The sequence below is a fragment of the Dreissena polymorpha genome, chromosome 5 (genome assembly GCF_020536995.1).
Source record: "Dreissena polymorpha isolate Duluth1 chromosome 5, UMN_Dpol_1.0, whole genome shotgun sequence".
Lineage (NCBI taxonomy): Eukaryota > Metazoa > Mollusca > Bivalvia > Myida > Dreissenidae > Dreissena > Dreissena polymorpha.
In genome coordinates this window covers 98,122,620-98,149,733 of record NC_068359.1, presented here as the reverse complement: position 1 = coordinate 98,149,733, position 27,114 = coordinate 98,122,620, and the positions used below count along the sequence as shown (strand labels likewise).

At 35.8% G+C, this 27,114-nt stretch overlaps 2 protein-coding genes across 6 annotated transcripts in view; both read left to right on the top strand.

Annotated features, from left to right (window-relative positions):
* LOC127881433 (solute carrier family 35 member F6-like) overlaps positions 1 to 5,523 on the top strand; it is a 32,568-nt gene extending 27,045 nt beyond the window's left edge. For 4 of the 5 annotated variants that reach the window (XM_052429319.1, XM_052429320.1, XM_052429321.1 and 1 more), the window contains exon 10: positions 217 to 4,672. In XM_052429319.1, coding sequence (XP_052285279.1) covers positions 217 to 233 — 17 coding nt within the window. In that variant the 3' untranslated portion in view covers positions 234 to 4,672. Of the gene's footprint in view, positions 1 to 216; positions 4,673 to 5,501 lie in introns of those variants that run through there. The other variant, XR_008050044.1, reaches the window with a different exon arrangement.
* An 849-nt stretch (positions 5,524 to 6,372) lies between these two features.
* Positions 6,373 to 27,114, top strand: part of LOC127882046 (peroxisomal acyl-coenzyme A oxidase 1-like) — a 61,558-nt gene continuing 40,816 nt past the window's right edge. The window contains exons 1-2 of the mRNA XM_052430435.1: positions 6,373 to 6,561; positions 19,464 to 19,626. Coding sequence (XP_052286395.1) covers positions 6,405 to 6,561; positions 19,464 to 19,626 — 320 coding nt within the window. The 5' untranslated portion in view covers positions 6,373 to 6,404. The remainder of the gene's footprint in view (positions 6,562 to 19,463; positions 19,627 to 27,114) is intronic.

Sequence of the window (27,114 nt, the reverse complement as noted above, 5' to 3'; positions counted from 1 at the left end):
CACTATGCTCACAATTTTGGTCACAATGTATGTTTGCATTGTCTCTTTTATTGACTGGAATATAAGAAATAAATGTTTGGTCCCAAGAGTCATTGACTCTTGAGATTTGAGGGCTCAGGAAAGCCCTGATGTAGTACACGTGTTTGGTATCCAATACTTGGTATAATGGATGACAGCTGTAATGACTGATTTGTGTCCTTGTTAAATATATTGCAGGAAATGCAGTTCAATGAACACCTTGCAAGATTGGGAAATTTTCACATTGGTCCCAATGGTAACAGACACCTTTACAGAGGATATAGAGAAGCTCTGACCAAGTCATACCTTTTCAACTAGGTGTTTTATTTGCAATAGCTGTTAGAAACATAATAGCAACAGTTGACTTGATACAGACATTATACATTTGTATTATATGTGTAAATTGTTTCAGTAAAAAATGTTATGACTGCTGAGAGAAGTTGGAACGTTTGCTTTGATATAAGGATTATTTTTATTTACCCTTTTTAATGTAGCTGTTTTCTTGTATGCATATGTGTCAGAACATTATATATATATATATTGGCACAATAATACATTATTGAATATTAACCTGTTGATAAATTAAATCCACAACATAGTTGAAAAAAAAGTTGGACTATGGAATGACATAATTGTACATAAAAAACAACATTTCAGAATAAATAATTATGATTGAAGTAAAAATGTATATTTATTAATGTCTATATTACAGATACACTGTGTACTGGGAATAATTCCGCTGTAAAAAATAACTGGTCCATATTACTTTTTCCATATATTGTGCCATTTTTAGTAAAAAGTACAGTGGAACCCATTTAAACTTTAACAATTTTATGCACATGTACAATTTTATCAACAATTTGGGAGACAACTGATATATTTTTTGATTTTGTAGCACATTTGTTTTTGTGAAAAAAAAGCAAGCAACATTTAAGCCTTTTTGATGATTGTGATTTCCAATTTTAGTAATGTAAGTTTTCATCTGTATTTATATATCTGACAAGAATAGCATTGATGTATGTAGTAAGCTACCTCACACTCTTGATTTTGTATGCCCCCCACCCCCCGACTCACTTGGAGGTAAAAAGTCAACTTTGGCCATATAACAGCTTGATTTTGATATATTTGTTCAAGGAAAAAATTGATTGCAGGGGCATCTGTGCCCTATGGACAAATGTCTTGTTTTGTTTCTAGTCCCAAAGTAAATTGTGAATCAACAGAAGATAACAAATATATTGTCTTTACAGTAAAGATTAAATGCCGGTACTTTGTCTCTATTGGTTACTTATTGGTTTTAAAAAGGGTCTGTTTAAGTCACATGATTGTACATTGAGTATACAAAAATTTAGAACTGTGTTTTAGATAAAAGTTACTTAATAATATTTACTTTCATTGGTTCTGTGACAAACTGTTTCTTAAATCAAACATACAAAATGTATAATAGTTAAGTTTTAATGACACTTTTCAAAGAAGGCAGCATACCAGTATATTAAATTATTTCTGCAGTGTGTAAGAGGTTGTCTGGTTGTCCTTCCAATAATTTCTGTCTCAGCCATTAGTTTGATTGATTTTCAGAGAGCATTTCACAAATGTAAACAAATATAAGAAAATGTGTCCTGGCTTTTGCCTATCTCCCGACCACAATGGTTAAGGTCAGACTCTTGGTGAAAAGTCAAATTTTACCATTAAACAAGTTGTTTTATTACATTAGTGGAATTTTGAGTGTAAAGTGGGGGTATCTGTGCCCTATGGACACATGTCTCGTTTCTTTTTATTACCCGAAGGAGGGCATATAGTTATCGGACCGTCCGTCCGTCTGTCCTTCCGTCACAATTTGCGTTAAGGTTTCGCGTTTAGGTTTCGAATAATGCTCATAACTTCTATGTCCCTTCACATAGCATTTTGATATTTGGCATGCATGTTTATCACATGGAGTTGCACATTTTGAGTGGTGAAAGGTGAAGGTCATCCCTGAAGGTCAAAGGTAAAAAAACGTATCAAAGCGGAGCAGTAGGGGGCATTGTGTTTCTGACAAACACATCTCTGTTAATGTGTCATAATTTGTTTGCTATTGTAGAGGTTTGTGTTTTTTAAGTTATTTAAGTGATTTATGTTGAGCATTTATGTATGTATGTGTATCTTGTAGTGATAACAAAGTAATCCAAAATGGGATCAATAGCATGTCCTTGTTCCATTTGAAATGGGCATGTTTGTATGTATTTTTATGCTAAAAAAGCAGTAGTTATACCCCCACAAACGAAGTTTAGGGGTGTATAAAGGAGTGAACTTGTCGGTCGGTCGGTCTGTCAGTCCGTATTAAGTGTCCGCTCTCTAATTCAAGTAGTTTTCATCAGATCTTCACCAAACTTGGTCAAAAGTTGTATCTACATGATGTCTTGGCCAAGTTCGAACATGGGCCTTGCCGGGTCAAAAACTAGGTCACGCGGTCACTAAGTGCGCTTTAAACATTAAGCATGTTGTCCGCTCTCTAATTCAAGTAGTTTTCATCAGAGCTTCACAAAACTTGGTCAGAAGTTGTATCTAGATGATCTTAAGGCCAAGTTTGAACATGGGCCTTGCCGGGTCAAAAATAGGTCAAGGGGTCACTTAGTGCGTTTTTTAACATTCAGCATGGTGTCCTCTCTCTTATTCAAGTAGTTTTCATCCGATCTTCACCAAACTTGGTCAGAAGTTTTATCTAGATGATCTGAATGCCAAGTTCGAAGATGGGACATGCCAGATCAAAAACTAGGTCACAGGGTCACTTAGTTTGTTTTACACATTGAGCATGGTGTCCGCTCATTATTTCAAGTAGTTTAAATCTGATCTTCACCACACTTGGTCAGAAGTTGTAACTAGATGATGTGTAGGTCAAGTTCGAACATGGGCCATGCCGGGTCAAAAACTAGGTCACGGGGTCACTTAGTGTGTTTTAAACCTTACCATGTTGTCCGCTGTCTAATTCAAGTAGTTTTTATCCAATCTTCACCGAAATTGGTGGCTAAATATTCATATTTATTCATATTTAATCTGTCAATAAGTGTACCAATGTATGATGACTGGTAAGTATTTGTTATTGCATGTGAATGTATTTCATTCATGTTTGTGTCTGTTAGAGTGAATTTAAGGTAAAGCATATGTTATAAACCCAGGTGGTATTATTTTGTGAAGTGTGCTGATATCTGCATACATAATTTGTATAATGTATTGTGTACCGGTTACATTTGGCACTGTCCAGTCGAATTCTTTTCATGTAATTTTTTTTTTGCCATTGGAAATAATCAGTTTTTTTCCAAGGTTGTTAGAATACTTAGTGTTGAATTAATTGGGGAACTTTAAAAAGTGGAATTATTATTCTGGTACATGATATCTGACAAAACGTCTAAACATTTTTAATTACTGTTGTATTACCTAACATTCTTCACTTAATATTAAATGTTATGTTAGATAACTAATTATACAAGGGTCTTTGACCTTCAGGGATTTTGCCTTGGATAGTAAACCAAATGATTTTGCTTTGGATAGTAAACAGAATAGAATAATGAACGCAATTATAGCAATTAATTCAGTTTCTTTGTATCAGTTTTGTACTTAAATTTACATCTTTATAAAATTACATTATGCCTAAGAAAAAGTTACTACTAACTAGTTTGTCCTAGTATAGTTTTTTGGGCGCAAAATGTAAAAAATTCAGTGTCTATAATGGTGTTAGTTTTCCTAAATTTGAATGATGTAAATAAAATTTAATCAAGCAAACTGTTAGTGCTTGTTTTACGATGTTTTTATCTTATTACAAATTCAACATTGCAAAAAACCGCATGAATCTTGAAATGACTTTAGCATTATTTTCATGTCCCAAACTCCATGAATCCCAAAATGTTGTTTTTAATTTGGTTTATGGTATTGTAGGGTTGAATAGAAGACTTGTCACAGTACATGCTCTTTCTTGTATGTGTTTGAATGTTATATTTTATATATTTAAATCAGATGTCCTTTGAAATCATTTTTTTGCTTTTTTGTTAGCTCTCCTGAGCACCACATGCTCATAGTGAGCTTTTGTGATCGCCTTTTGTCTGTTGTGCACCATCAGTTGTCAGTCGTCACAATTTACCTTGTAAACACTTTAGATGCAGCTATTATTGTCCAATCTTCATGACACTTGGTCAGAATATGTGTCCCAATGAAATCTTGGCTGAGATTGAAACTGGGTCATGTTAGATCAAAAACTAGGTCACTATGTCTAGTAAAAACAAACAAACATGTTAATACTCTAGAAGTCAATTTTGGTCGAATCTTCATGGTGAGCGATGTAGGGCTCTGTAGTTTACATATTTCTGGATTGCTTCTTTAATTCTTACTTAGAAGTGTATTTGTTCGTTTAGTTTCACAAAATTGAAAAAGTTTTGGTTTACTTCTTACAAACGCCAGATCATTGGGAATTTGTTTTTGCTTTTAGTTTGTTCCTTAGGTTATACTAAATGTGCATTCATACTTGGTTTTGTTAATTGTTTGTGCAATATCTTTAAATATCATTAATGCTATAGCTTACATATTATTGAAAGTTGAACAATAATATACACTTGTATACTATTCTCGTCAATAAGACTAATTAAATTTTGTATTTATTCATTACAAATAAAAATATTTTTCCACTTATGTTATTTGTTTTGAATTGTACGTGTTATTAATCAAAACAACACTTTCTTTGCTTAGTTGAATACAATGCCTTGAAGAAGCAATAAGCAATCTTCCAAAAACAGGTTGGACTATTTTAGTTGAGTATTTGGTTGAATATTATGGTATCAAAAATCTTTACCCTATATCTTATTATATCCTTATACCCCCACTAAACGAAGTTAAGGGGGGTATATAGGAGTGAGCTTGTCTGTCGGTCCGTGTCCGCTCTCTATTTCAAGTACTTTACATCTGATCTTCACCAAACTTGGTCAGAAGTTGTATCTAGATGATGTCTAGGCCAAGTTAGAACATGGGCCTTGCCTGGTCAAAAACTAGGTCATGGGATCACTTAGTGCGTTCTAAATATTGAGCATGTTGTCCGCTCTCTAATTCATGTAGTTTTCATCAGAGCTTCACCAAACTTGGTCAGAAGTTGTATCTAGATGATGTCTAGGCCAAGTTCGAACATGGATCATGGCAGGTCCAAAATTAGGTCACGGGGCCACTTAGTGCGTTTTAATCATTGAGCATGGTGTCCGCTCTCTAATTCAAGTAGTTTTCATTTAATCTTCACTAAACTTGGTCAGAAGTTGTATCTAGATGGAGTCTAGGTCAAGTTCGAATATGGGTCATGCGGGGTCAAAAAATAGGTCACTGGGTCACGCAGTACGTTTTGCACATTCAGCATGGTGTCTGATCTCTAATTCAAGTAGTTTTCATCCGATCTTCACCACACTTGGTCAGAAGTTTATCTAGATGATGTGTAGGTCAGTTTCGAACATGTGCCATGCAGGGTAAAAAACCAGGTCACGGGGTCACTTAGTGCGCTTTAAACATTGAGCATGGTGTCCGCTATTTTTTGTGAAGACAACATGCAAAATATTCTGTGTCAATGCAGCATGTGGGGGTATTCGTTACGTCTGTGACCAAGCTCTAGTGTACATTAATTAGCATGACAATTAATAATACTCCGACTATAACAAAGCAAAGGAATTATTCTTGGTACAGTAATATATTCCACTAGTTAAATTTTCAGTTTTACTGGCAAGTGGCATTCATAAGGGAGCTGGCACTAAACAATGCACTACTTATATCATTATAATTTTGAGTGCTCCTTATGATCTACTGATTGATCGGCGAGTGCATCTGTCCTTCCTTCCGTGTGTACTCAAAATTATATGTTTCATTTAACATCAGTACATGTATTGATTCATATAAAGATGTAATACTTTCAACAAATCCACACCACCCTTACCTCATTTTGCCACGTACTTTCATTGACCTGGATCTTTTTTAATCACAAATGAAATGTTTCTTCTCACATCAATAATTCTTGTTTCAAAGCTTTGATACTTAAATAGCTGTTATCTATGAGCAGTTGAGCACTCAATACACCAACTTCAACTGACCTCATTTTGGCCTTGACACTGACCTTCCTTTTGCATTGAATGAGTTCCCCAACCTTGTTGAGTCCAAATTGACAGCTTTTACAACTTTTTTTACCAGAAAACTTTGATATATCCTGTCAAAAATCAACACACTCGCATCACCTGTCATAATTTTCAACTTGACATACAGTTTTTAGGTTAAAATTATTCAAATGGGTAAATAAACAATTATGTAGCACATGTCTCTCCTTTAATACCAAGATGGCCCGAATAAATACCATAGTCATCGTTATCTTGGCCGCTGATTAGACACTGTTCAAAATGGCGACTCGATTGGCAGCCGATTTTCTCAATGATTGGAAAAACGAAGTAAATCCTGACTTGCAGAAGGAAAGGGACACTTGCACATTTAATATAGAAGAAGTTACACACATTCTCGATGGCGGAAGAGATGAAACCAAGAAACGTAAAAAACTTGGTAAGTTTTCAAGGTTTAACCTCTTGCCGTCTTGGAAAAAGCCTTTTTAAAAGGTTACACATAACTAGAAAATGCAAACAGAATGTTGATAACTAGACTACAGTCTTTAAGCTTTTGAAGCTATATATTTATATATTTTTAAATATACAAAACTAAATTTCTTATGATGTTCACCTTTAATAATTAATTATGATGTAAAGTGAAAAATACTGAGCTTTAACAGGGGATTGAACAAGCGCCCTCCAGTCCAGAGTGGTAGACTAGTTCTCTGGATCTGGATCTGGATATGTACGTCGCAGGACCTTTCGGTGTAGGCGCGACGGAAGAGAGGGTGGTTTAGTCCCACTGTAGGACAGTTGACCTGAATATGTCAACTGTGTCCGCGCGAACAACACTTTCTTCAAGATTGTTCCACTCTATTAATGTCTTAGGGAAAAATGAGTTTTTGTATAATTGGGTTTTGCACTGGATTGGTGTGAAACACTTAGAGTTATTTACTGAATATTGTTCAACGATATTGTTTACTTTGAAGTCTTTGAAATGTTTAGGGGTAATTTTACGCTTTGATTGCCGGACTGGAGTAAGGAAGTCTTGGCTAGGCATTGCTGGCACCAGCCCCTCAACCACCTTGAAGAAGAAGATAAGTCTATTGGCCTTCCTTCTTTCCTGGAGAGGTGGGATCTTCATACTCTTCAGCATGTTTGTCACGCAGCCTGGTGTTTTGGTGTAGTAGTCGCCGGTTATGAACCTCGCTGATTGTTTTTGGATCTTTTCAATTTTATCGATGTCTTTTTGAAGGAGTGGGTCCCAGACAATGGAGCTATATTCTAGAGTTGTTCTAATTAAGGCGAAGTATGCTGTTTTACGGCAGGATTCGGGGCAGTGTTTCAGGTTGCGTCTTAGGAAGCCGAGTGTAGAGTTTGCTTTTTTGGTGATTTTATTTATGTGTGAGCTCCAAGTTAGGTCTTCTGATATTGTCACTCCAAGGTATGGGTTTTCTGGGACTTGTTGAAGGATGTGGTTTTCGAGTTGGTAAAATTTTGAGGTTTTCTGGTTTATGGTTAGGATGTAGCATTTTTTGGCGTTGAATCGCATGCCCCATGTGTTAGCCCAGGTTTCTAGTTTGTTCAGGTCTTGTTGTAAAATTTCATGGTCATGGCGACTTCTGATGGGTCGATAAAGTAGGCAGTCGTCTGCAAATAGGCGGACCGATGACTTAACTGAATCGGGTAGATCATTAATGTGGCAGAGGAAAAGCAGAGGGCCAAGGACTGTGCCCTGTGGAACACCGGAGTCGACAGTTACCGGGTTTGATTTCTCTCCCTCCACAACAACATTCATGCTCCTGTCTGTAAGGAAGTCCTCGAGCCAGTGATTTATGCTACCAGTGACGCCATACTGCTTCAGTTTATGCAGGAGCTTTTTATGTGGAACCGTATCGAAGGCCTTGCTGAAATCCAGGATAGCCATATCTATCTGCGTGCCAGAGTCATAGTTGGAGAGAAGGTCATGGACAGTGGTCAGTAGTTGTGTTTCACAGGAAAATCCGGTTCGAAAGCCATGGTTAAGTTTAGTTAAGATGTTGTTATTTTCCAGATGGTTTAGGATATGTTTGCATATGATATGTTCTAGAAGCTTGCATGTAACACAGGTTAGGGAGACGGGTCTATAATTTTCAGCTAGGTGGACGTCGCCTTTCTTGAAAACGGGTGAGACAAAAGCATCTTTCCAATCTCGAGGGAGTTTACCGGAGTCTATAGATATTTGGAATAGTGTTGATAAAGCAGGTGCTAACTGGCTGGCGCAGGTCTTCAATACTAAGTTCGGTATCATGTCTGGCCCTTGAGCTTTGGCAGGGTTGATGTTACGGAGGAGCTTCTCAACGCCTATTGTGGTGATACTGAGTGGGGGTATTTGTGTACGACATCTCTTTGTGGTGTCTGGGAGATGTGTATCTCCTGTATCCTTGGTGAAAGCAGATTTGAACTGGTCGATAAGCAGCTGGGCTTTCTCCTTACTGTCGCTCACAAGTCCACCCATCTTTTTCAGGGGAGCAACGCCGGAGCCATCTTGTCTGCGTGATTTTACGTAACTCCAGAAGGGTTTGGTGTTCTTTTCATCGAGGCCTTTTTGTATTGTGTTGTTGATGTGATTGATTTCGGCTTTCTTAAATGCCTTTTTACATTCTTTTTGGAAGGATTTGAAGGTGTTCCATTGTTTACTTTTTTTAGCGTGTTTGTAGAGTCTTGATTTACGTCTGATCATTCTTTTCAGGTTTTTGTTAAGCCATGGTAGAGACTTGAGCTTCTTGCTCATTTTAGATGGTACGTGTTTATTAATTGACTTTTCAATGCCTGCTTTTAGAGTGTCCCATAGTGACTGAATGGTTGAATCTTTGCTTTCTGCTTCAGTAACGACTGTGGCTGAGAGATGCTGCATGTCCTCGTTGATGCTATCCCAGTTTGCTTTGGAGAAAATGAAAATCTTTCGAGGCTTTTGTTTAATCTTCTGGGGGATGATATCTATGTCAGTAACCACCATGGCATGGTCGCTTATACCAGGGACTGATGATGAAGTTTTAACTAGAGAAGGGTTATTTGTGAATACGAGATCGAGAATGTTGTTGTTCCTAGTAGTTGCAAACCATTCCAAGCTATTGAGCCTCCGGATGCTCATTGCTGGGAGTTGCAACTGGTAACGCATACATGCCATAATTTTTTAGGTCCAAAGCGGGACATTCCATAAAAAATTGTCGGGAAATTTGACCCAAAAGCGGGACACCTAAAACGATTTATCATTCCACCTTTACTGTAGTCAGTATAGTACTAACAAATACTCGTGAGTAACTTTTATTCAAGACATAAAACATCTGATATGAAGCATGGAATCATAAACATAACAATAACAGTTTTATAAAATAAGACAATAGCAAACAACGAGGATAATATTCATCTGTTTAGAGTACAAAATCTAGAACATTACGACAACAATACTCATTATATTAATTGCAATGGCAAACATTAACGCAGGGGAGGCTATCCAGTACACTGAAAGTACTGGTTACAGTAAACTATCTACCGAACATTTACATCAGTTACACACGGAATGCGCGGCCGTACACATTTCAGAGGTAGGTTTTTGGTGGAAGTAAACTGTCTTTGTGTTCATTTTAACTCTCAACAACGCCTCAATCGTATTTACACCAACAAAAACAAAAGGACAAAAGAAGTCTATGGATGCTTTACTCGAATTATTTTTCTCTAATGTTAATAATCATATTTTGTTTTCTTCTTATATAACATATTAAACTGAATTGTGAATTGTCAGGCGCTGTATTGGGGTAGTGTCAAACTGTCATGAATAACAACACGTTGTTTTTATTAAAATAACACAAGATAAGATGGGTACCACTTTTACTGTTTGTTGCGATGTTTTTTAAGCATGTATCCATGCGCAGTTTGTTACTTGTCAATTGTCGCGGCTTAATTGGAGTAGGGTCAAACTGTCATGCATAGCACCTCGTGGTTTTTAGCTTTATTGGAGTAGGGTCAAACTGTCATGCATAGCACCTCGTTGTTTTTATTACAATTACACCCAATTACACTAGACAGGATGGGTATCACTTATTGGACTGTTTGTTGCGATTTTGGTATATTTCACATTCGGATTATCCCGCTATTTATGAACTAAACATTGAATGTAAAAGACTCATTAATGACGTAGAGTTAATTTTACAAAACAATTGTTTTGTAAACCGTTTCAAACAAATACAAAAATAAACAAATTTTCAACATTTATTTCATTATAATACAACTATCGATAGCAATAAGCGACCACTATCTTGAAGACCACCATGGTGTGAATGCCTGATGAAATCAATAATTAGCCGATAAATCGCTGATAAGGTGTCATAAACAACACTGGTACACACGATAAGTAGAATCGGATTGTTAATTGGGGGCAATAAAGGGATTAGCGGAGGTAAGTGTTAGCGAAACAGAGCTTGAATAGCGAATTTTATTGGGAACCTATAGACCTTACATCGTTTTTTACGAATGTCGGGACAAATCGCCTCATATCGGGACGGCGGGACAAAGGGCCCAAAAGCGGGACTGTCCCGCCGAGATCGGGACGTATGGCGTGTATGGGTAACGAGATTTTTCATTTCAAGTCTACCCCCTGGAATCCAGGTCACAGGCACTTTTATAGGTCAAATGAGAAACATTTGATATTTCCTCATAAATTCCTGGCTTAAATAAACACATAGTCATAGTTGCAATAATTGACCTTATCGCGATGACGTCACAAAAGGGGCAGTCCCTTAGCGACGGTGAAAACAATGCCCTAGATACGGTCAATTTACTACGCTGATTGAGCACCTCTGCTGATATTTCGTCAATTGCATTTCTACTGGGAAGTCGATAGGTAATTAAATGTCCTGTAATTGGTGTTTAAAATGTCTTTTGACTATTATGAAGGGTTAGATTGCACTTCAAAAGTCCGATATGATCAGAAAATAAAACTAATTGGACTTAATGAATGTCCGTACAAATTGCAAGCTGGATGTTGGAAAAATGAGCCGACCAAGTGGCCGATGATCGAGTACGGCGACATTCATGATTAACTTTCTCACCGAGACACCGGGTAATAATGGGAGTATCCTTGTAGATGTTGATGTAATGAGTAATGTCGTTCTTTTCAGGGTTCATTCATCTTCGAACATTAATATTATATTTCTCCTATGTCAATTTATCATGCTAATGTGAAGCTGTAAAATACGTAGGGGCATCTGGTACATGACTTACTGAAAGCCTTAGTTGTGTTCATTGTAATGAGTACGAGTGACAAATATTAAAATTAACACACATATATCTGTATAAATATTTGTTTTTCAAACATTATTTACCCCCGTTGCTGTCAAACGTAATTTCTTTTTTATGATGTCGATCGTTTATTGTCGTAACATTAAATCTTAATACGGAATGACGTCTTTTTAATTAACTGATACACGCTAAATACGTAACTTGTTTTTTTACGTAAATTTTTTGATTATTAAATACTTAAATAAATTTATCGGGCTAGTATCTTTACGGTGTACATTTCTGATAATCTAAATTGGACATGACTTTATATTTGACCATATGTCACATATCTAATTCAAGCAAATGTTATGTACATCGGCGTTAATATTCATCCAAATGACTGCTTAATACTACCAGAAAGAGGAGACATGGTGGCATCAATCGTGTTAAATGACACTGTCTGGGCCACCCAGTGTGGTTTATGACACCTTTTTGTCAGTTAAGTTTGGACAATATTTGATCAAAACGAGATATTCGGATTATGCTAAACAAAGGGGCAATTAAACACCAGAATACAAAAGCTTACACGATTATAATACTGATGCAAACAATCAAATTAAAAATATTGCATTTAATTTAATTAAATTTTTATTTAAGGTGTCAACGTGTTTTATAAAGCAACCGTATATTCAATTATTTCGGCATTAAAAATTTGGTTTAAATGACTGCTCAGTATGACAAGAGATGACTTAGAGGTATCATAAATTGTGTTTAATGACCACATGTGGTTTATGCAGAGGCCCAAGTATAGGTCCCCAGCTGGCTTTATGACACCGTGTTTTCTTTGTCTGGACAGTATCCGAACATAACGAGATAATCGGTTTGTGATGAAGAAAGGGGCATTCAAATATCTAACATGCGGAAACAAAAAGTGTCGAAATTGGTGTGAATTAAATAAAAACAATAACATTTATCATGAGAATTTATTTAATACGTAACAAGGTAATAAGATAACAAATATAGAAGTTCAAATCAGCTACTATATGTTGCATATATTTAAAATTTATTGGTTGTTTGTTTTCATCCTTATTTGTGTTCGTTCATTAAATTAAATTTATTATGAAAGAATTTCTATTTCTGGGTATTATTTTTTTTCTAAAAAATGATCGCGAAGATGTGCCTTAACTTAAGAAAATTGCGAACAGTGTTAAATATTTCAATGCAAATAAAATGGCGACAGCGCTTTTGTTTTCACCCTCGTCAAGGGGCATGTAACTCTAACTGACGCAAGTGCCCGGATGTTGCGATAAGGTCAATACAACTCCCAGCTATTGACCCTCCGGATCGCTGGGAGTTGCAACTGACAATCCAATTTTCCATAGAAACTCGCTGCCCAGAATCCGGCAGTTTAATTGGGAATATAAGCCACATAAACTTTTTTCTGGTATAAATAAACACACATTGATCGTAAATATATCCATAATGCACAAATTAAAACAACTTACATGATATGTTATGCTCGCATAATATTGATATTAATCCCAAAGTTTCAAACACGTCAACAGTTCTTTTAAATGTATATGTTTTGGCAATGGACAAAGCCGAGTATTCAGAGTAATTCCGAATTCGAAAGTACGCTATAGAATATCTCTCTAATCCTCAGCGAGATAGATCTCATGTGTTATCTACCAATCGTAATATACAGACTATATCTGAAACATCCGTAAGATAGATCGAATCGTCGATTCAAAACTTCGGCTTTCGGTTCGATTACGGTTTTGTATACAGTTTTTGTTTTGAGTATTAAATTTCTCCACAATTCACTCGCAAATTGATATCAGTAATAACAGATATTGTGTTCGTAACTATGTATTAGATTGATTGAACTCAATTTTATAGACATATGTGAGACATAATTTTTTTACATTAAAAATGGGTTATCAAGAAGAACTCTTGAGCTGTACATTTAAAAGCTCAGAGCATTCAAGAGGAACTATAACAGGTCATAAATTTATCCTTAATGCTCAAATTAAAACAACTTACTTGATGCGGTATGTGTGCTCGCATAATATTGATGTTAGTGCAAGTTTCAAACATGTAAACGGTTCATGAAAATGTAGTTTTTTTTCAATGAAAAATTGAAAATATGCTTATGCATACATCGACTATCTTTGGAACACTTGGCAAGATAGATCTTGTGTCTAATCAACTAATAGGCTTAACCGACTTATCTTTTTTTTGGAACCCATGTAAAATAGATTTAATTGTCAATTCAAAACTTCAGCTTTCAGTTTGATTACAACAACTTTTTGTGTGAGCATTTATCAACAAAACATGAACATTGATGTCGATGGTCATAGTTACATGTATTGGGTTTGTGACAACATATGAGATTGATTGAATTCAATTTTATAGACGAACTTGAGACTTAATTTTTTGACAACAGTGTTTTTAGCTCGACTATTATATTATGAAATATATAAAGTGGAGCTTTCCTCCTCACCTCAGCGTCAGCGTTTCCGTTTCTGTACAAATGATTTCATTTTTTCGTACTACCCCAATTATTTTCATTGTCCCTTGACATATTGCTTTCATTTTTTGCATACTTGTTTACCAACATGACCCCAACCTGTAAACAAGAGCAGACAACTCTATCAAGCATTCTGTCATAATTATGGCCCCTTTTCCACTTAGAATATGCAGCAAATGTTTAAGTTTGCGTACTACCCCACATATTTTCAATGTCCCTTGACATATTGCTTTCATATTTTGCATACTTGTTTACCATCATGACCCCAACCTATAAACAAGAGCATACAACTGTATCAAGCATTTTGACAGAATTATTGCCCCTTTTATACTTAGAATATGCATATTATTGATAAATCTATGTTAAACTTTGCGTACTACCCCAAATATTTCCTATATCCTTTGACATATTGCTTTTATATTTTGCATACTTGTTTACCAACATGACCCCGACCTATAAACAAGAGCAGACCACTGTATCAAGCATTTTGACAAAATTATGGCCCCTTTTACACTTAGATAATTGAAAATTTTGCTTAAATTGCCATAACTTCTTTATTTATGATCACATTTTATTATAACTTTGACAAAACAACACTTACCTGAATACCACAATGTATTCCACCCAAACAATACCCCACGCCCCTACCCAGAATCCCTCCCCCCCTAACCCCCCCCAATATTTTTTTTTTAACATCATCTTATAAATTACCTCACCCCACATTATATCCCCCTCTCATCCCCCCTACCCCCTCATTTTTTTGTTTCCTTTTTATATTTTTGAAAGATTGTCTAATAAATGACCACACACCACATTATACCCCCTCTCAACCCCCCCCCAAACAAACATAATTTTATTTCTCCTTTTTTTTGTTGAAAGATTGTCTAATAAATTATTGAATATGAACAATTTCCCCATGATGGCTTAAGTTAAACTGTCAGGCACTCGAATAGTCGAGTGCGCTGTCCTCTGACAGTTCTTGTTATGCCCCCAGTAGGGTGGCATATAGGAGTTGAACTGTCCGTCAGTCAGTATGTCAGTCTGTCCGTCCGAAAACTTTCAGGGCCCTCACACTACTTTGGGGGAAGGGGTCCGCAGCCCTTAGGAGGGGGAATTTTTGCGGCGTTTCCCTTTTTGGGGGATTTTTTTTACTTACTCTCTCATTATTTCATTTGTACATGTTTCCACTCTATCCATTGCATTTTTCATCATTTAGTATGTTTGAAAAGATTAAATTGAAATAGAATTGAGATACAATAATCATGAGACACATCTTTCTATTCCAAAAAAAAAAAAAATTTTTTTTTTTTTTTTTTTTTTAAGGGGAATTTTTCCCCCCAAAAGGGGAAAAAAGTATACTTTTCAGGTGGGGGACTGCCACCGAAATTCGGCGGCAGATTTGATAGATTGAGGGCCCTGACTTTAATGGTCATAACTTTTTCAATATTGAAGATAACAACTTGATTTTTGGCATGCATGTGCATCTCATGGAGCTGCACATTTTGAGTGGTGAAAGGTCAAGGTCATCCTTCAAGGTCAAATGTCTAATAAATCGCGTCTGTCCGTCCGTCCGAAATCTTTAACATTGGCCATAACTTTTTCAATATTGAAGATAGCAACTTGATATTTGGCATGCATCTCATGGAGCTGCACATTTTGAGTGGTGAAAGATGAAGGTCGAGGTCATCCTTCAAGGTCAAATGTCAAATATATGGCGTCTGTCCGTCTGTCCGAAAACTTAAACATTGGCCATAACTTTTTCAATATTGAAGATAGCAACTTGTTATTTGGCATGCATGTGTATCTCATGGAGCTGCACATTTTGAGTGGTGAAAAGTGAAGGTCAAGGTCATCCTTCAAAGTCATATGTCACATATATGGCGTCTGTTTGTCCGTCCAAAATCTTTAACATTGGCCATAACTTTTTCAATATTGAAGATAGCAAATTGATATTTGGCATGCATGTGTATCTCATCTAGCTGCACAGTTTGAAAGGTGAAAGGTCAAGGTCATCCTTCAAGGTCAAAGGTCAAATATATGGCATCCGTCCGTCCGTCCGAAAACTAACTTTCGCCATAACTTTTTTATGCCCAAAAGGGTGGAATATAGTTTTTGAACTGTCTGTCAGTCCGTCCGTCTGTCTATTGGTCAGTCATTCTGTCTGTCCGTCCATCCGAAAACTTACACATTGCCCATAACTTTTGCAATATTGAAAATAGCAACTTGATATTTGGCATGCATGTGTATCTCACGGAGCTGCAAATTTTGAGTGGTTAAAGGTCAAGGTCAAGGTCATCCTTCAAGGTCAAAGATCAAATATTGCAATATTGAAAATAGCAACACAATATTTGCCATTCATGCATATCTCAAGGAGCTGCACATTTTGAGTGGTGAAGGGTCAAGGTCAAATTTTGTAATATTGAAGATAGCAACTCGATATTTGGCATGCATGCGTATCTCATGGAGCTGCACATTTTGAGTGCTGAAATGTCAAAGTCAAGGTCATCCTTCAAGGTCAAATGTCAAAATTGTTCAATATTGAAGATAGCAACTTGATATTTGGCATGCATGTGTATCTCATGGACCTGCACATTTTGAGTGGTAAAAGGTCATGGTCATCCGTCAAGGTCAAAGGTCAAATATTGCAATATTGAAGATAGCATCTCCATATTTGTCATGCATGCCTATCTCATGAAGCTGCACATATTGAGTGGTGAAAGGTCAAGGTCATCCTTCAAGGTCAAGGTCAAATTTTGCAATATTGAAGATAGTAACTCGATATTTGGCACGCATGTGTATCTCATGGAGCTGCACATTTTGAGTGGTTAAATGTCAAGGTCATCCTTCAAGGTCAAAGGTCAAATATATAATGACTTCAAAGCGGCGCAGTAGGGGGCATTGTGTTTCACGAACACAGCTCTTGTTTTCATTAAAAATTGGGTCCTGTAATCGGCCCCATTCCCAATGGAAAAAAGTTAAAAAAATTTCCAAATGGAAGCTAAAAATTCCCAATTGAAAGTTTCCAAAAAAGAAATAATATTCTGTTTTTTAGATCTCAATATTTTGTTTATCTCTCATCCATATAAGTTCAACCTTAGTAAAAATAATACTGAAAACACTTGTATTCTCAATTTTGAAGCATTATTTAGCAAATCAACAACAACACTAATTTCCCAATTTATGTAAAAATGCTGCACATTTTTCCAATTGCGTATCCAAAGGGACCCTTCTCAAAAAATAATACTGGACATGGAATTTTGTTTTATCCAGTGCTCCAGCTAGGATTTGAAAAGGGCAGGGGGGCTTTTTTGTCAAAAGGGCACTTTCAACGCGCAGTATATTGTCAAAAGGGCACTTTCGACAAGCATTATTTTGTGAAAAGGGCACATTCGAGCGCGCGGGTGTTTCTGGAATGCTTCCTATTGCATGTTAATGTATATGTAATAAATAATTGTATTATTCCCATTATTATTAAACCATTCAAATATAATGTCTACAATGAGGATTAAAATAATTACAATGAAATAAGAGATTTAATAAGAGATTTATGAATTATCAGGGGGGGGGCAGGGCGGGGGTTTGGGGGAGGGGGGGGATCTCCAACTTTGTATCACTAAAAAAAAAAACTCACATAAACACTGCTTTTGAAGTCTCATTTTGGAACTAGGAGCGCTTGCTAACCTAGATAGTAGAATTTAGCCAATGTTTGTAAACATTCATTTGTTTGAAGAAGAAATCATTATTTTAATGAACAAACATAAAAAATTCAGTTTCTGAACAGAATTGTGCACTTTTTCTGTACCAGCCTTACAATTTAGAAGTGTGATGGTACTAATGTTGTGAGTCGGAACTGGTTGACTAACTGTATAAAATTGTATTAATTTGTATTTATCATCATGATAGAGTTTTGCATGAGCCCATGGCCCCTAAGATGTGGGCCTGTCCCCTAGATTTACCCTGAAAAGCCTAGCTAGCTGGTTGACAATCATCAGCAACTTTTAATTTGTCTCACAAGCCTTATGGCTCAACTTTCTCATAAATTGTGTTAGGTTTTCCTTCATTTCACATTTTGCATACCTAGAAATGTGAGCATGGGTTTAACATTTAGAATGATGATTTTTAGCATATATGTGTTTTTTTAATTGTGAAGATGCTCCTTTTCTAGTTTAATTATTTTTTAAATATTTTACAGATAATATTTAGGATGTATTAACATATTAAACCAATACACTGCAACTCCAATATATCACGGTCCATTATATCGCGTTGTCCAATGTATCGCGAATCGGCTATGGCTCCCAAAAATCTGAGGAGCATAATCCCTAAATAACGTACATGTTTTAAAATCTGACAATTTGCTGAGTTAAAATCCGTTTCAAAGTTGTATTTTACCCTTTTTTTCACCCACCTTAATTTCTGTTGAATCCGACATTCATAATCCAGTTTTAACCAGATTGTTTGCTCTCATTGTACACCACTATAGCACCTGTGTACTGCGATAAACAATAACACAACTTGCCTGTCACAGGTCATTTGGGTGTTACCATTCTCTATTGAATTTGCTTTTAACTGCCGAAATGCACCAGTAAACACATGAAGGTGTATGAAATTATAACTGTAAATGTCACAAGTCAATACTGACCTATCTCAACAATCTTTGCGCGTTAGATTCAGTGTAAATAGACTTATCTCGGAAAAGCACGAGTTTAGAAAAACCCACTAATCACCCCGTTACAAACAACACTGGTCCATTATATCAACCAATGATAGCTTACAGCTTACTTTAACGGTTGATACAGTGTGTGATTTTGAAAGGATCATAAATGGGTCAGCTTTATTTGTACCAGCAGATTAGTGGGTTTTTCAAAAAAAAAAAAAATTCCGGGATACATGTATTTCTTGCTTTTAATTGAGAGGGGAATCATGTCCCTGATCAGTTTGTCAAACTGCCCATGCTTTCCATTAAGTAAATGGCGTCATTTTGTACATGGGTCTAATTTGTGCATGCTTTCTTGAACAATAATACTTGACAATGGTTTTTGGATTATAAATTTAATTATACGCATTTGAAAATACTTACATGGAATAATGTTTTGTGTTAAACCAATGAATTACATATGGATATTACACATAATTCAATATGGTATGTAAATAGTGTGTTTTGAGCAAACTATGCTTATGCATACATATACATGCATGAATAACTTTGACAATTTATATCACGCGCCGGATATATCCCGGTCGCTATCTTTGGATCCCTTCAACCGTGATATATTGGAGTTGCAGTGTACATACATGCATATTTGTGGAATCTCAATAGGGTCTAAATTTGAACCTGTGTTGGAAAGCTTCTTTAAAATTGTGAATAAAAGCACTTTTAATATTACATTTATTAAGTTGCAACTTATAGGGCTGGATATGGCCATGAATACAATTTTGCAATTCAAAAAGGAAAAAAAGGAAACCTTCAGAAGGCAAATTTACACAGTCTTTTGTAAAAAAAATCATGTACTTTTTGAGATTGGGAACCCATGCAATTACACATGATGTGATGATTATCTTTTTTTCAGAGCAACTGTTCTTCACCAAGTATGTTGATCTGTTTTCCTTCAAGAAAAGGCCATTCTTGTCCAAATCAGAGACCTATGAAGCGTCTGTGGCCAAATCAGTGAAAGTGTTTGAATTGATGAGGGAGCATAACTGGTCAGAAGCAGACATGGATCTCATTTCAAAGTAATCATTTTAATTTGGTGACCTTGAGTCTTTCAGTGTCTGCTAAACATGGCCAGACCGACGGACATGTCCTACTGTACAATTTTGTAAGGTCTGGCCTGTCGGTCTAATTAACAGTAGTGGGGACCAATCGTCTGGTACCAAAAATGAGAGCTAATTTGTTGGTTCGTCATCTTTGTTTATGGCTCTGTTAGTTTCACACGTTGTAAAAATATCGATAATGTCTTTATACCAGGGCTCAGCTATGAGGGAGATGTGGGAGATAACTTCTCCATGGACACATTAACTTTTCCCTCTAGTTACATGAAGTAGAAGTGACTTCTCCTCATTTTGATATTTACTTTGATCCAGAAATTGACTGATAATTAAATATATCAATTAAGTTCAGTTAAATACAACAATAACACACCATTAACACGTAAATATGTTTGTTAATATTTGTTAAAATTTCCCGCCACACTCTTAACTGCCAAATGTGAGTTGTATACTGATGATGGACATGGTGTGATGAGGGGAATAAAATTAGTGAAAAGTTTATTAATCGCTTAACAGAAACCACTTCCCTTTAACTTGCCTCACTTCTCCCTAATTTTGGCTGAAGGAGAAATCATTTCTCACTCAAATTTGAACATAGGCTGTGCCCTGTTATACACATGCTTTTCTGTACCAACGCTCTTTCTTCTGAAGCAATTTTTCTAAGGGCACTATTTAATGTTACGTTTCACACATGTCGCAAACGTGATTTCATTATGGCAGATAATCAGCAAGAAATTACATAGCTCAGCGAATGAACGAAAACAATAATATCATTAGGGTTTATTTATGAAAAGCGTGTGTCATTCAACAATGGAGAAAACGTTTTGGAAACATATTTTTCTTAGAAATTTCTGTATTGAATGTCATAGAACTATAGTGTTTGTAAATTTAAGTCTACTCGCAAAGAAAAAAACTAACAAAATTTTTGTTTTCGAAAAAAGAAAAAGACAAACATGGTTTATATTTTCGTGGATCTGTGTAAAAGGCCATCCTTAAAAATTCTTTTGTTTGGCATAACCCAACCGACCCACTAAAATGGCCCGACTGAATTTTTTTGTCACTTTCCCCAAATAAATTTTTTTTGCACGCCTAAAATTATTTCCGCTTAATTTTGCCTTTCCGCTTTTTATCCTTTCCGGTTATTTGCGTCATTTAATTGAATGCTCTTTCAAGGGTATCTAGAATAGCAATGAACAAAACGCGTACCGGTATTAATTTGAGTCGCCTATTTATTTGACATATGCATATGCGATTAATTAAACTATAAATACAATTAAAGGGCTCCGGTTTTTCTCGTATCCCTTTAATTAAAATACGCTGCTGTCGTTCAGGATAGTTTGGGAGTAAAAACAAATTGATTAATTATCACGGTTCAATTTAATTCAGCAATCGGCAGAGATGTGTAATATTATCGCCATATAACTAATTATTTTATTATCACCTTTAATTCAGATTGGTAAATATTCGAAAGAAAGATGAAGTGGTGAGCTTAGAAATATTTATTGACCGGTATTGTCACGTTTTTGTTTCATTTGTTTATCTCTAGTGACCGCCCGCTATTTTGAAGGCAGACTGCAATATTAAATGTGTATTCAAATTATACAACATCTGCGCATTAATGACCCAATATTATCCGATAGCTCCACCCTTTCTCATGTTTCATTCGACAACGTCATGTGATGTGAAAGCGAGCTCAATTTTCATTGGCCAGCTACCGTGTGCGCTTCAAAAAAATAAGGTCAGGTCAAGCGATGTCTAATCGGGTACAGACCGGGTTTTGTTAATAATGTTAGAATTGCGAACACTTTCATTGAAACAAAGAGACAAATGGCAGATGTTTTCAACGAAATTTTACTAGATTTTTTAATTTTCGCAATTTAGATTTATCTTGAGCCAAATTCTCAATATTTTTGCAAATGGCGCAGATGGCTCAAATGGCGAACAACAGCACGAGCATTGCGAACGTGTTATTATTGGAATAAATGCTCACTATTACAGGGCTCGCGCTGTCGTTCGCCATTTGCAAAAAAATAGCAAATTTGGCTCAAGAAAAATATAATATGCTAAAAATCTTGTTAAATTTCATTGAAAACATCCGCCATTTTAATCCGGATTGTTTCTTCAAACTATTTTTTTTCTTTTTGTTTCCATGAACATTTTGAAGCGCATATGTTAGCTGGCCAATCAACATTGAGTTCGCTATGGGGTATTATTGGGTAATTCATGCGCCGATAATGGAATACACAGTTGAAATTGTCGTCTGCCTGCAATATAATGGCCGATGGCAAAAGTCATATAAAAAATAAGCAAATGAGAATAATTGTAACACTCAATAAATTATTTTAAGCTGATCACTTAACAACTTTCTACCATCTATCCATTTGAATTAAAGTATGATAATTAAATAATTAGTTACATGTCAAAGATGTTACACCTTTCAGTTCTTGATTGAAATTAAAATGTTATGATTACTTTGTTGCTTTTTACTCACAAACTATGCTATTGTAAAGTAATATGTCAACCAAATAGTATATTTATTTCATGTGCTAAATGCGTACAATTTTTCAAACTCTCGTTTTCGGATAAAGTATTTTTTGTCGATTATAATAATTATATTTTCGATGTTCTTTATAAAAAAATATAGACTTACGAATACACGTGCGGTGATACGGACGATGCAGAAAAATATTCATCAATTTCCTTTAATGAGGCAGATCTAGAAGACTTGGAGCTTTATTTGATAATTACCTTTCAGTTTGGTATATGTCGGAGTTCAATTTCAGAAACAAATAATACTAAAAAAATAAATAAAATCCCTACCTACCTACCCACCCAAATTTACCTGGGTCGGGTTATGCCAAACAAACTATTTTTAGCTCATCTATTTTTTGAAAAAAAATTATGAGCTATTGTCATCACCTTGGCGTCGGCGTCGGCGTCCGGTTAAGTTTTGCGTTTAGGTCCACTTTTCTCAGAAAGTATCAATGCTATTGCATTCAAACTTGGTACACTTACTTACTATCATGAGGGGACTGGGCAGGCAAAGTTAGATAACTCTGGCGTGCCTTTGACTGAATTATGTGCCCTTTTTATACTTAGAAAATTGAAAATTTTGGTTAAGTTTTGCGTTTAGGTCCACTTTTTTCAGAAAGCATCAATGCTATTGCATTCAAACTTGGTACACTTACTTACTATCATGAGGGGACTGGGCAGGCAAAGTTAGATAACTCTGGCGTGCATTTTGACAGAATTATGTGAAAATTGAAAATTTTGGTCAAGTTTTGTGTTTAGGTCCATTTTATTCCTTAAGTATCAAAGCTATTGCTTTCATACTTGTAACACTTACTAACTACACTGTAACTCCAATATAAAGCGCTCCGTTATAACGCTGAATCCAATATAACGCGGGGGGTGCTTGGATCCCATTTTTTCTCCAACCTTCCATTTGATTTCTGATTCAAATCCGTATTATGCAACTTCGTGTATTTTCAGACAATTCAATGATGGCCGCAATCACATGTTGATTGCTTTATTCAACCGTCCGTTGAACCGATTATAATAATGTATATAATAATACACTGTAACTCCAATATAGCGCGGTCAATGGGGTCCAAGCCGCGAAACAGCGTTATAACGGATCCGCGTTATAAGTTCTGAGCTCATTTACTGCAGGGCGCTATAAAAGAAACAGGTATAGAATAGCCTATAATATAGGTCATGTATATTGCCATGCTGTGTTGACGCAAATACATGCATATAAACCGAATCGTATCGATAACAGTATACATACCGCTTTTCTTATGTGCACATTTATCCGATAATCCAATAAAATTGCAACATCACTTAAAAAATTATAATCTTGAACATTAATGACGATATATGTTTAAGAAATTCGTAAACACAACCGTACGCATAAATGCCATTTTCAGTAGTGTTAAGAGTACAGTGCATTATGGGGCAGAGCTTTCATTGGACGAGCGACTTTAAATTTAGATTGAATGCGATACGACACGCGAGTTTTTCACACCTTTATTGACATTACACAACAGATTAACACCAATTAGCTGTCGGTGTTGTTTAACCTCGAGGCGATTATAATCGGTTCAACGAATGGTTGAATTAAGCAATCAACATGTGATTGCCGCCATCTTTGAATTGTCTGAAAATACATGAAGTTGCATAATACGGATTTGAATCAGAAATCAAATGGAAGGTTGGAAAAAAAATGGGATCCAAGCACCCCCGCGTTATATTGGATTCAGCGTTATAACGGAGCGCGTTATATTGGAGTTACAGTGTATAAATAAATATTCTGACAATTCTGGAGCCGGTAGGGGACATATATTGCTTGGCAATAGTCTTGTTTTTAGCTCACCTGTCATGAAGTGACATGGTGAGCTTATGTGACCATGTGATGTCAGGCGTCAGTATGTGCGTGAGTGTGTGCGTGCATGTGTGTGTGCGTGTGTCCGTCAACAATTTGTTTGTCTAGACAGTAGAGGTCACAGTTTTCATCCAATCTCTATGAAATTTGGTTAGAATGTTTATCTTTATGAAATCTGGGTTGGGATTGTATTTGGGTCATCTGGGGTAAAAAACTAGGTCACTAGGTCAAATAATAGAAAAACCTTGTGTAGACAATAGACGTCACAGCTTTCATCCAATCTTTATGAAATTTAGTCAGAATGTTTATCTTGATGAAATCTGGGTTGGGATTGTATTTGGGTCATCTGGGGTCAAAAACTAGGTCACTAGGTCAAATAATAGAAAAACCTTGTGTAGACAGTAGAGGTCACAGTTTTTATCCAATCGTTATGAAATTTGGTCAGAATGTTTATCTTGAACAAATCTGGGTTGGGATTGTATTTGGGTCATATGGGATCAAAAACAAGGTCAAATAATAAAAAAAAACTTGTGTAGACAATAGAGGTCACAGTTTCCATCCAATCTTTATGAAATTTGGTCAAAATGTTTATTATGATGAAATCTGGGTTGGGATTGTATTTGGCCTTGGGTCACCTGGGTCAAAAACTAAGCCACTAGGTCAATTCATAGAAAAACCTTGTGTAGACAATAGAGGTCATAGTTTTTATCTGATCTTAATTAAATATGGTCAGAATGTTTATCTTGATAATATCTGATTTTGGATCGTATATGGGTCATCTGGGGTCAAAAATTAGGTCAGTGGGCCAATTCTAGTAAAACCTTGTGTAGATGAAAGAGGTTACAGTTTTCATCACGTCTTACTGAAATTTTGTCAAAATGTATTAATTAATGAAATCTGGCTGGGGATTGTATATAGGTCTGATAGAATTTAAGTTGATGTAGCAAGGTTAGTCAGATGAGCGATTCAGGGCCATCATGGCCTTCTTGTTAATATTTTATTCTGAAGCCAGTAGGTAGTGTAATAAAAGAGGAGGTCCTGTAATTTTTTCCAAGTTGACAGGACATACTATCGTGTAAAATTTGACTGGTTTGGATTTGACTGGTCTGGCCTTTTGGTTACAGCTGAAATAAGCTATAAAGGCAAGGGATCTCAAATTATTTTCATTTCTATAGAATATTTTGTTCGATTGGTCTGACATGTTTAACATAAACATTAACATTTTTACTACTAAAGGTTTTTCAGTTACTCGGTTAATAACTGGTTATGGCAAAAGGTTAACCGGTTAATGTTTTTTGTCATCGTCGGATACCCACGGCTGCTGATTATGCTCCGCTCATACATCATTTAGGAATGGAGAGTAAAGTAATGAATAGACCAGGGGTGTCCGACAATGTTTAGGAATGGAGAGTAATGTAATGAATAGACCGGGGGTGTCAGACGATGGTTTTTTGTGTGTGACCTGTTGCATCCCTAGTAATTCCCAATGCCCCACCATTAAAGATCAGTATTTTTCACTGAACTTAGATTTTAAAACAAAATAAAGTTTATCATTATATTTAAATGCAATACAGGAAATGCTACAGTTAGATAACACTATAAAAATCTATCCTTTAAAAAGGATTGGTACCTTCTAAGTCAGTATTAAACTTATAATTAACCTTCTTTTCTCAAGGTTTGTATAAAGTGCACATCCACTTTGCACAATGAAATCATTTTAAACCTACTCTTCTTTCTGTTTTCACTGTAATGAACACTGATAGACTGTGGATTGCAACAAAAACAGTTTAAGCTTTTATCAAGATATTAGCACAGTTTCCAAAAATCTTGTCCTGCATGAACATTTTTCATGTTCAGGTTATTTATCCTTGATTTACTAATACTATTTTTATGCCGCCCAATAGGGTGGCATATAGCATTTGAACTGTCTGTCAGTCAGTATGTCTGTCTGTCCGAAACATTTAACATTAGCCTTTACTTTTGCAATATTGAAGATAGCAACTTGATATTTGGCATGCATGTGTATCTCATGGAGCTGCACATTTTGAGTGGTGAAAGGTTAATGTCATCTTTCAAGGTCAAAGGTCAAAAGAACAAATCCATGAGAAGTAACAAGCTTTAAAGGGAGATCATTTCTATTTATCATTTGGCAGGTACAGATAATTTTAACAAGGAAAGTAATATTTTTTAAAGAGATGTGATCACTGACAAAAACAAAATTAAATATATCAAACCGGCGCAGTAGGGGGCATTGTGTTTCTGACAAACACATCTCTTGTTTTCTTCGTATTTACAGTGTTTTTTTTACTGAGTATAAGAATGTTATTAGGCTATGCACAAAACATGCAACTGAATACGAATTTAATCATGTAGAGCCAGGGCCCTAGCTACACTATAGGAGATTGGGGCCAGGGCCCTTAGAGGCGGGAATTTCGCGTTGTTTGGGCGAAAAGGGGAATTTTAGAAGATCTTTTCACCAACCATTCAACACTTAAAATTGCTATATTTTAATGTTATTTACATAAATATACATTTAATCAAAGGTTAATAGCATGATACCAGCTGGCAACATATTAGGTATATAAGTTTAAAAAAAAATCTGGAGGGGGGAATTTTGAGCTGAAAAAGGGGGAAAAGTATACTATTTTAAGGGGGGATTGGGGCTGAATTTCGGCCCCAAAAACGGCCAAACAAGGGCCTTGAGAGCAATTCACTCATAGCCTAAGTGGCCAGATCTCTCCCCAACTGTATTGAATGAAAGACAAACAGGGAATCTCACTGTGTAATTGCATCCTCAAATGCTGGGTTCACTACCATTCCCTTAATTAGCCAATGCCTTGACATTGACCCATGTGGTATTAAGGAAAATTCTATTTGACTTCAACTTTGTCTTCATAAAACCCCCATAAAATGACCAAAATTACACACATGCAATAATGAGGAAAATTTTGTTGAAGACATTTTGAGGCAAAGATAATTTTCATTTTGAGGTATTAAAGATTCTGAAATTTCAACAAAAATATGTCTTCATTTATTTATTTCATTGTAGATTATATGAAAAATAAAAC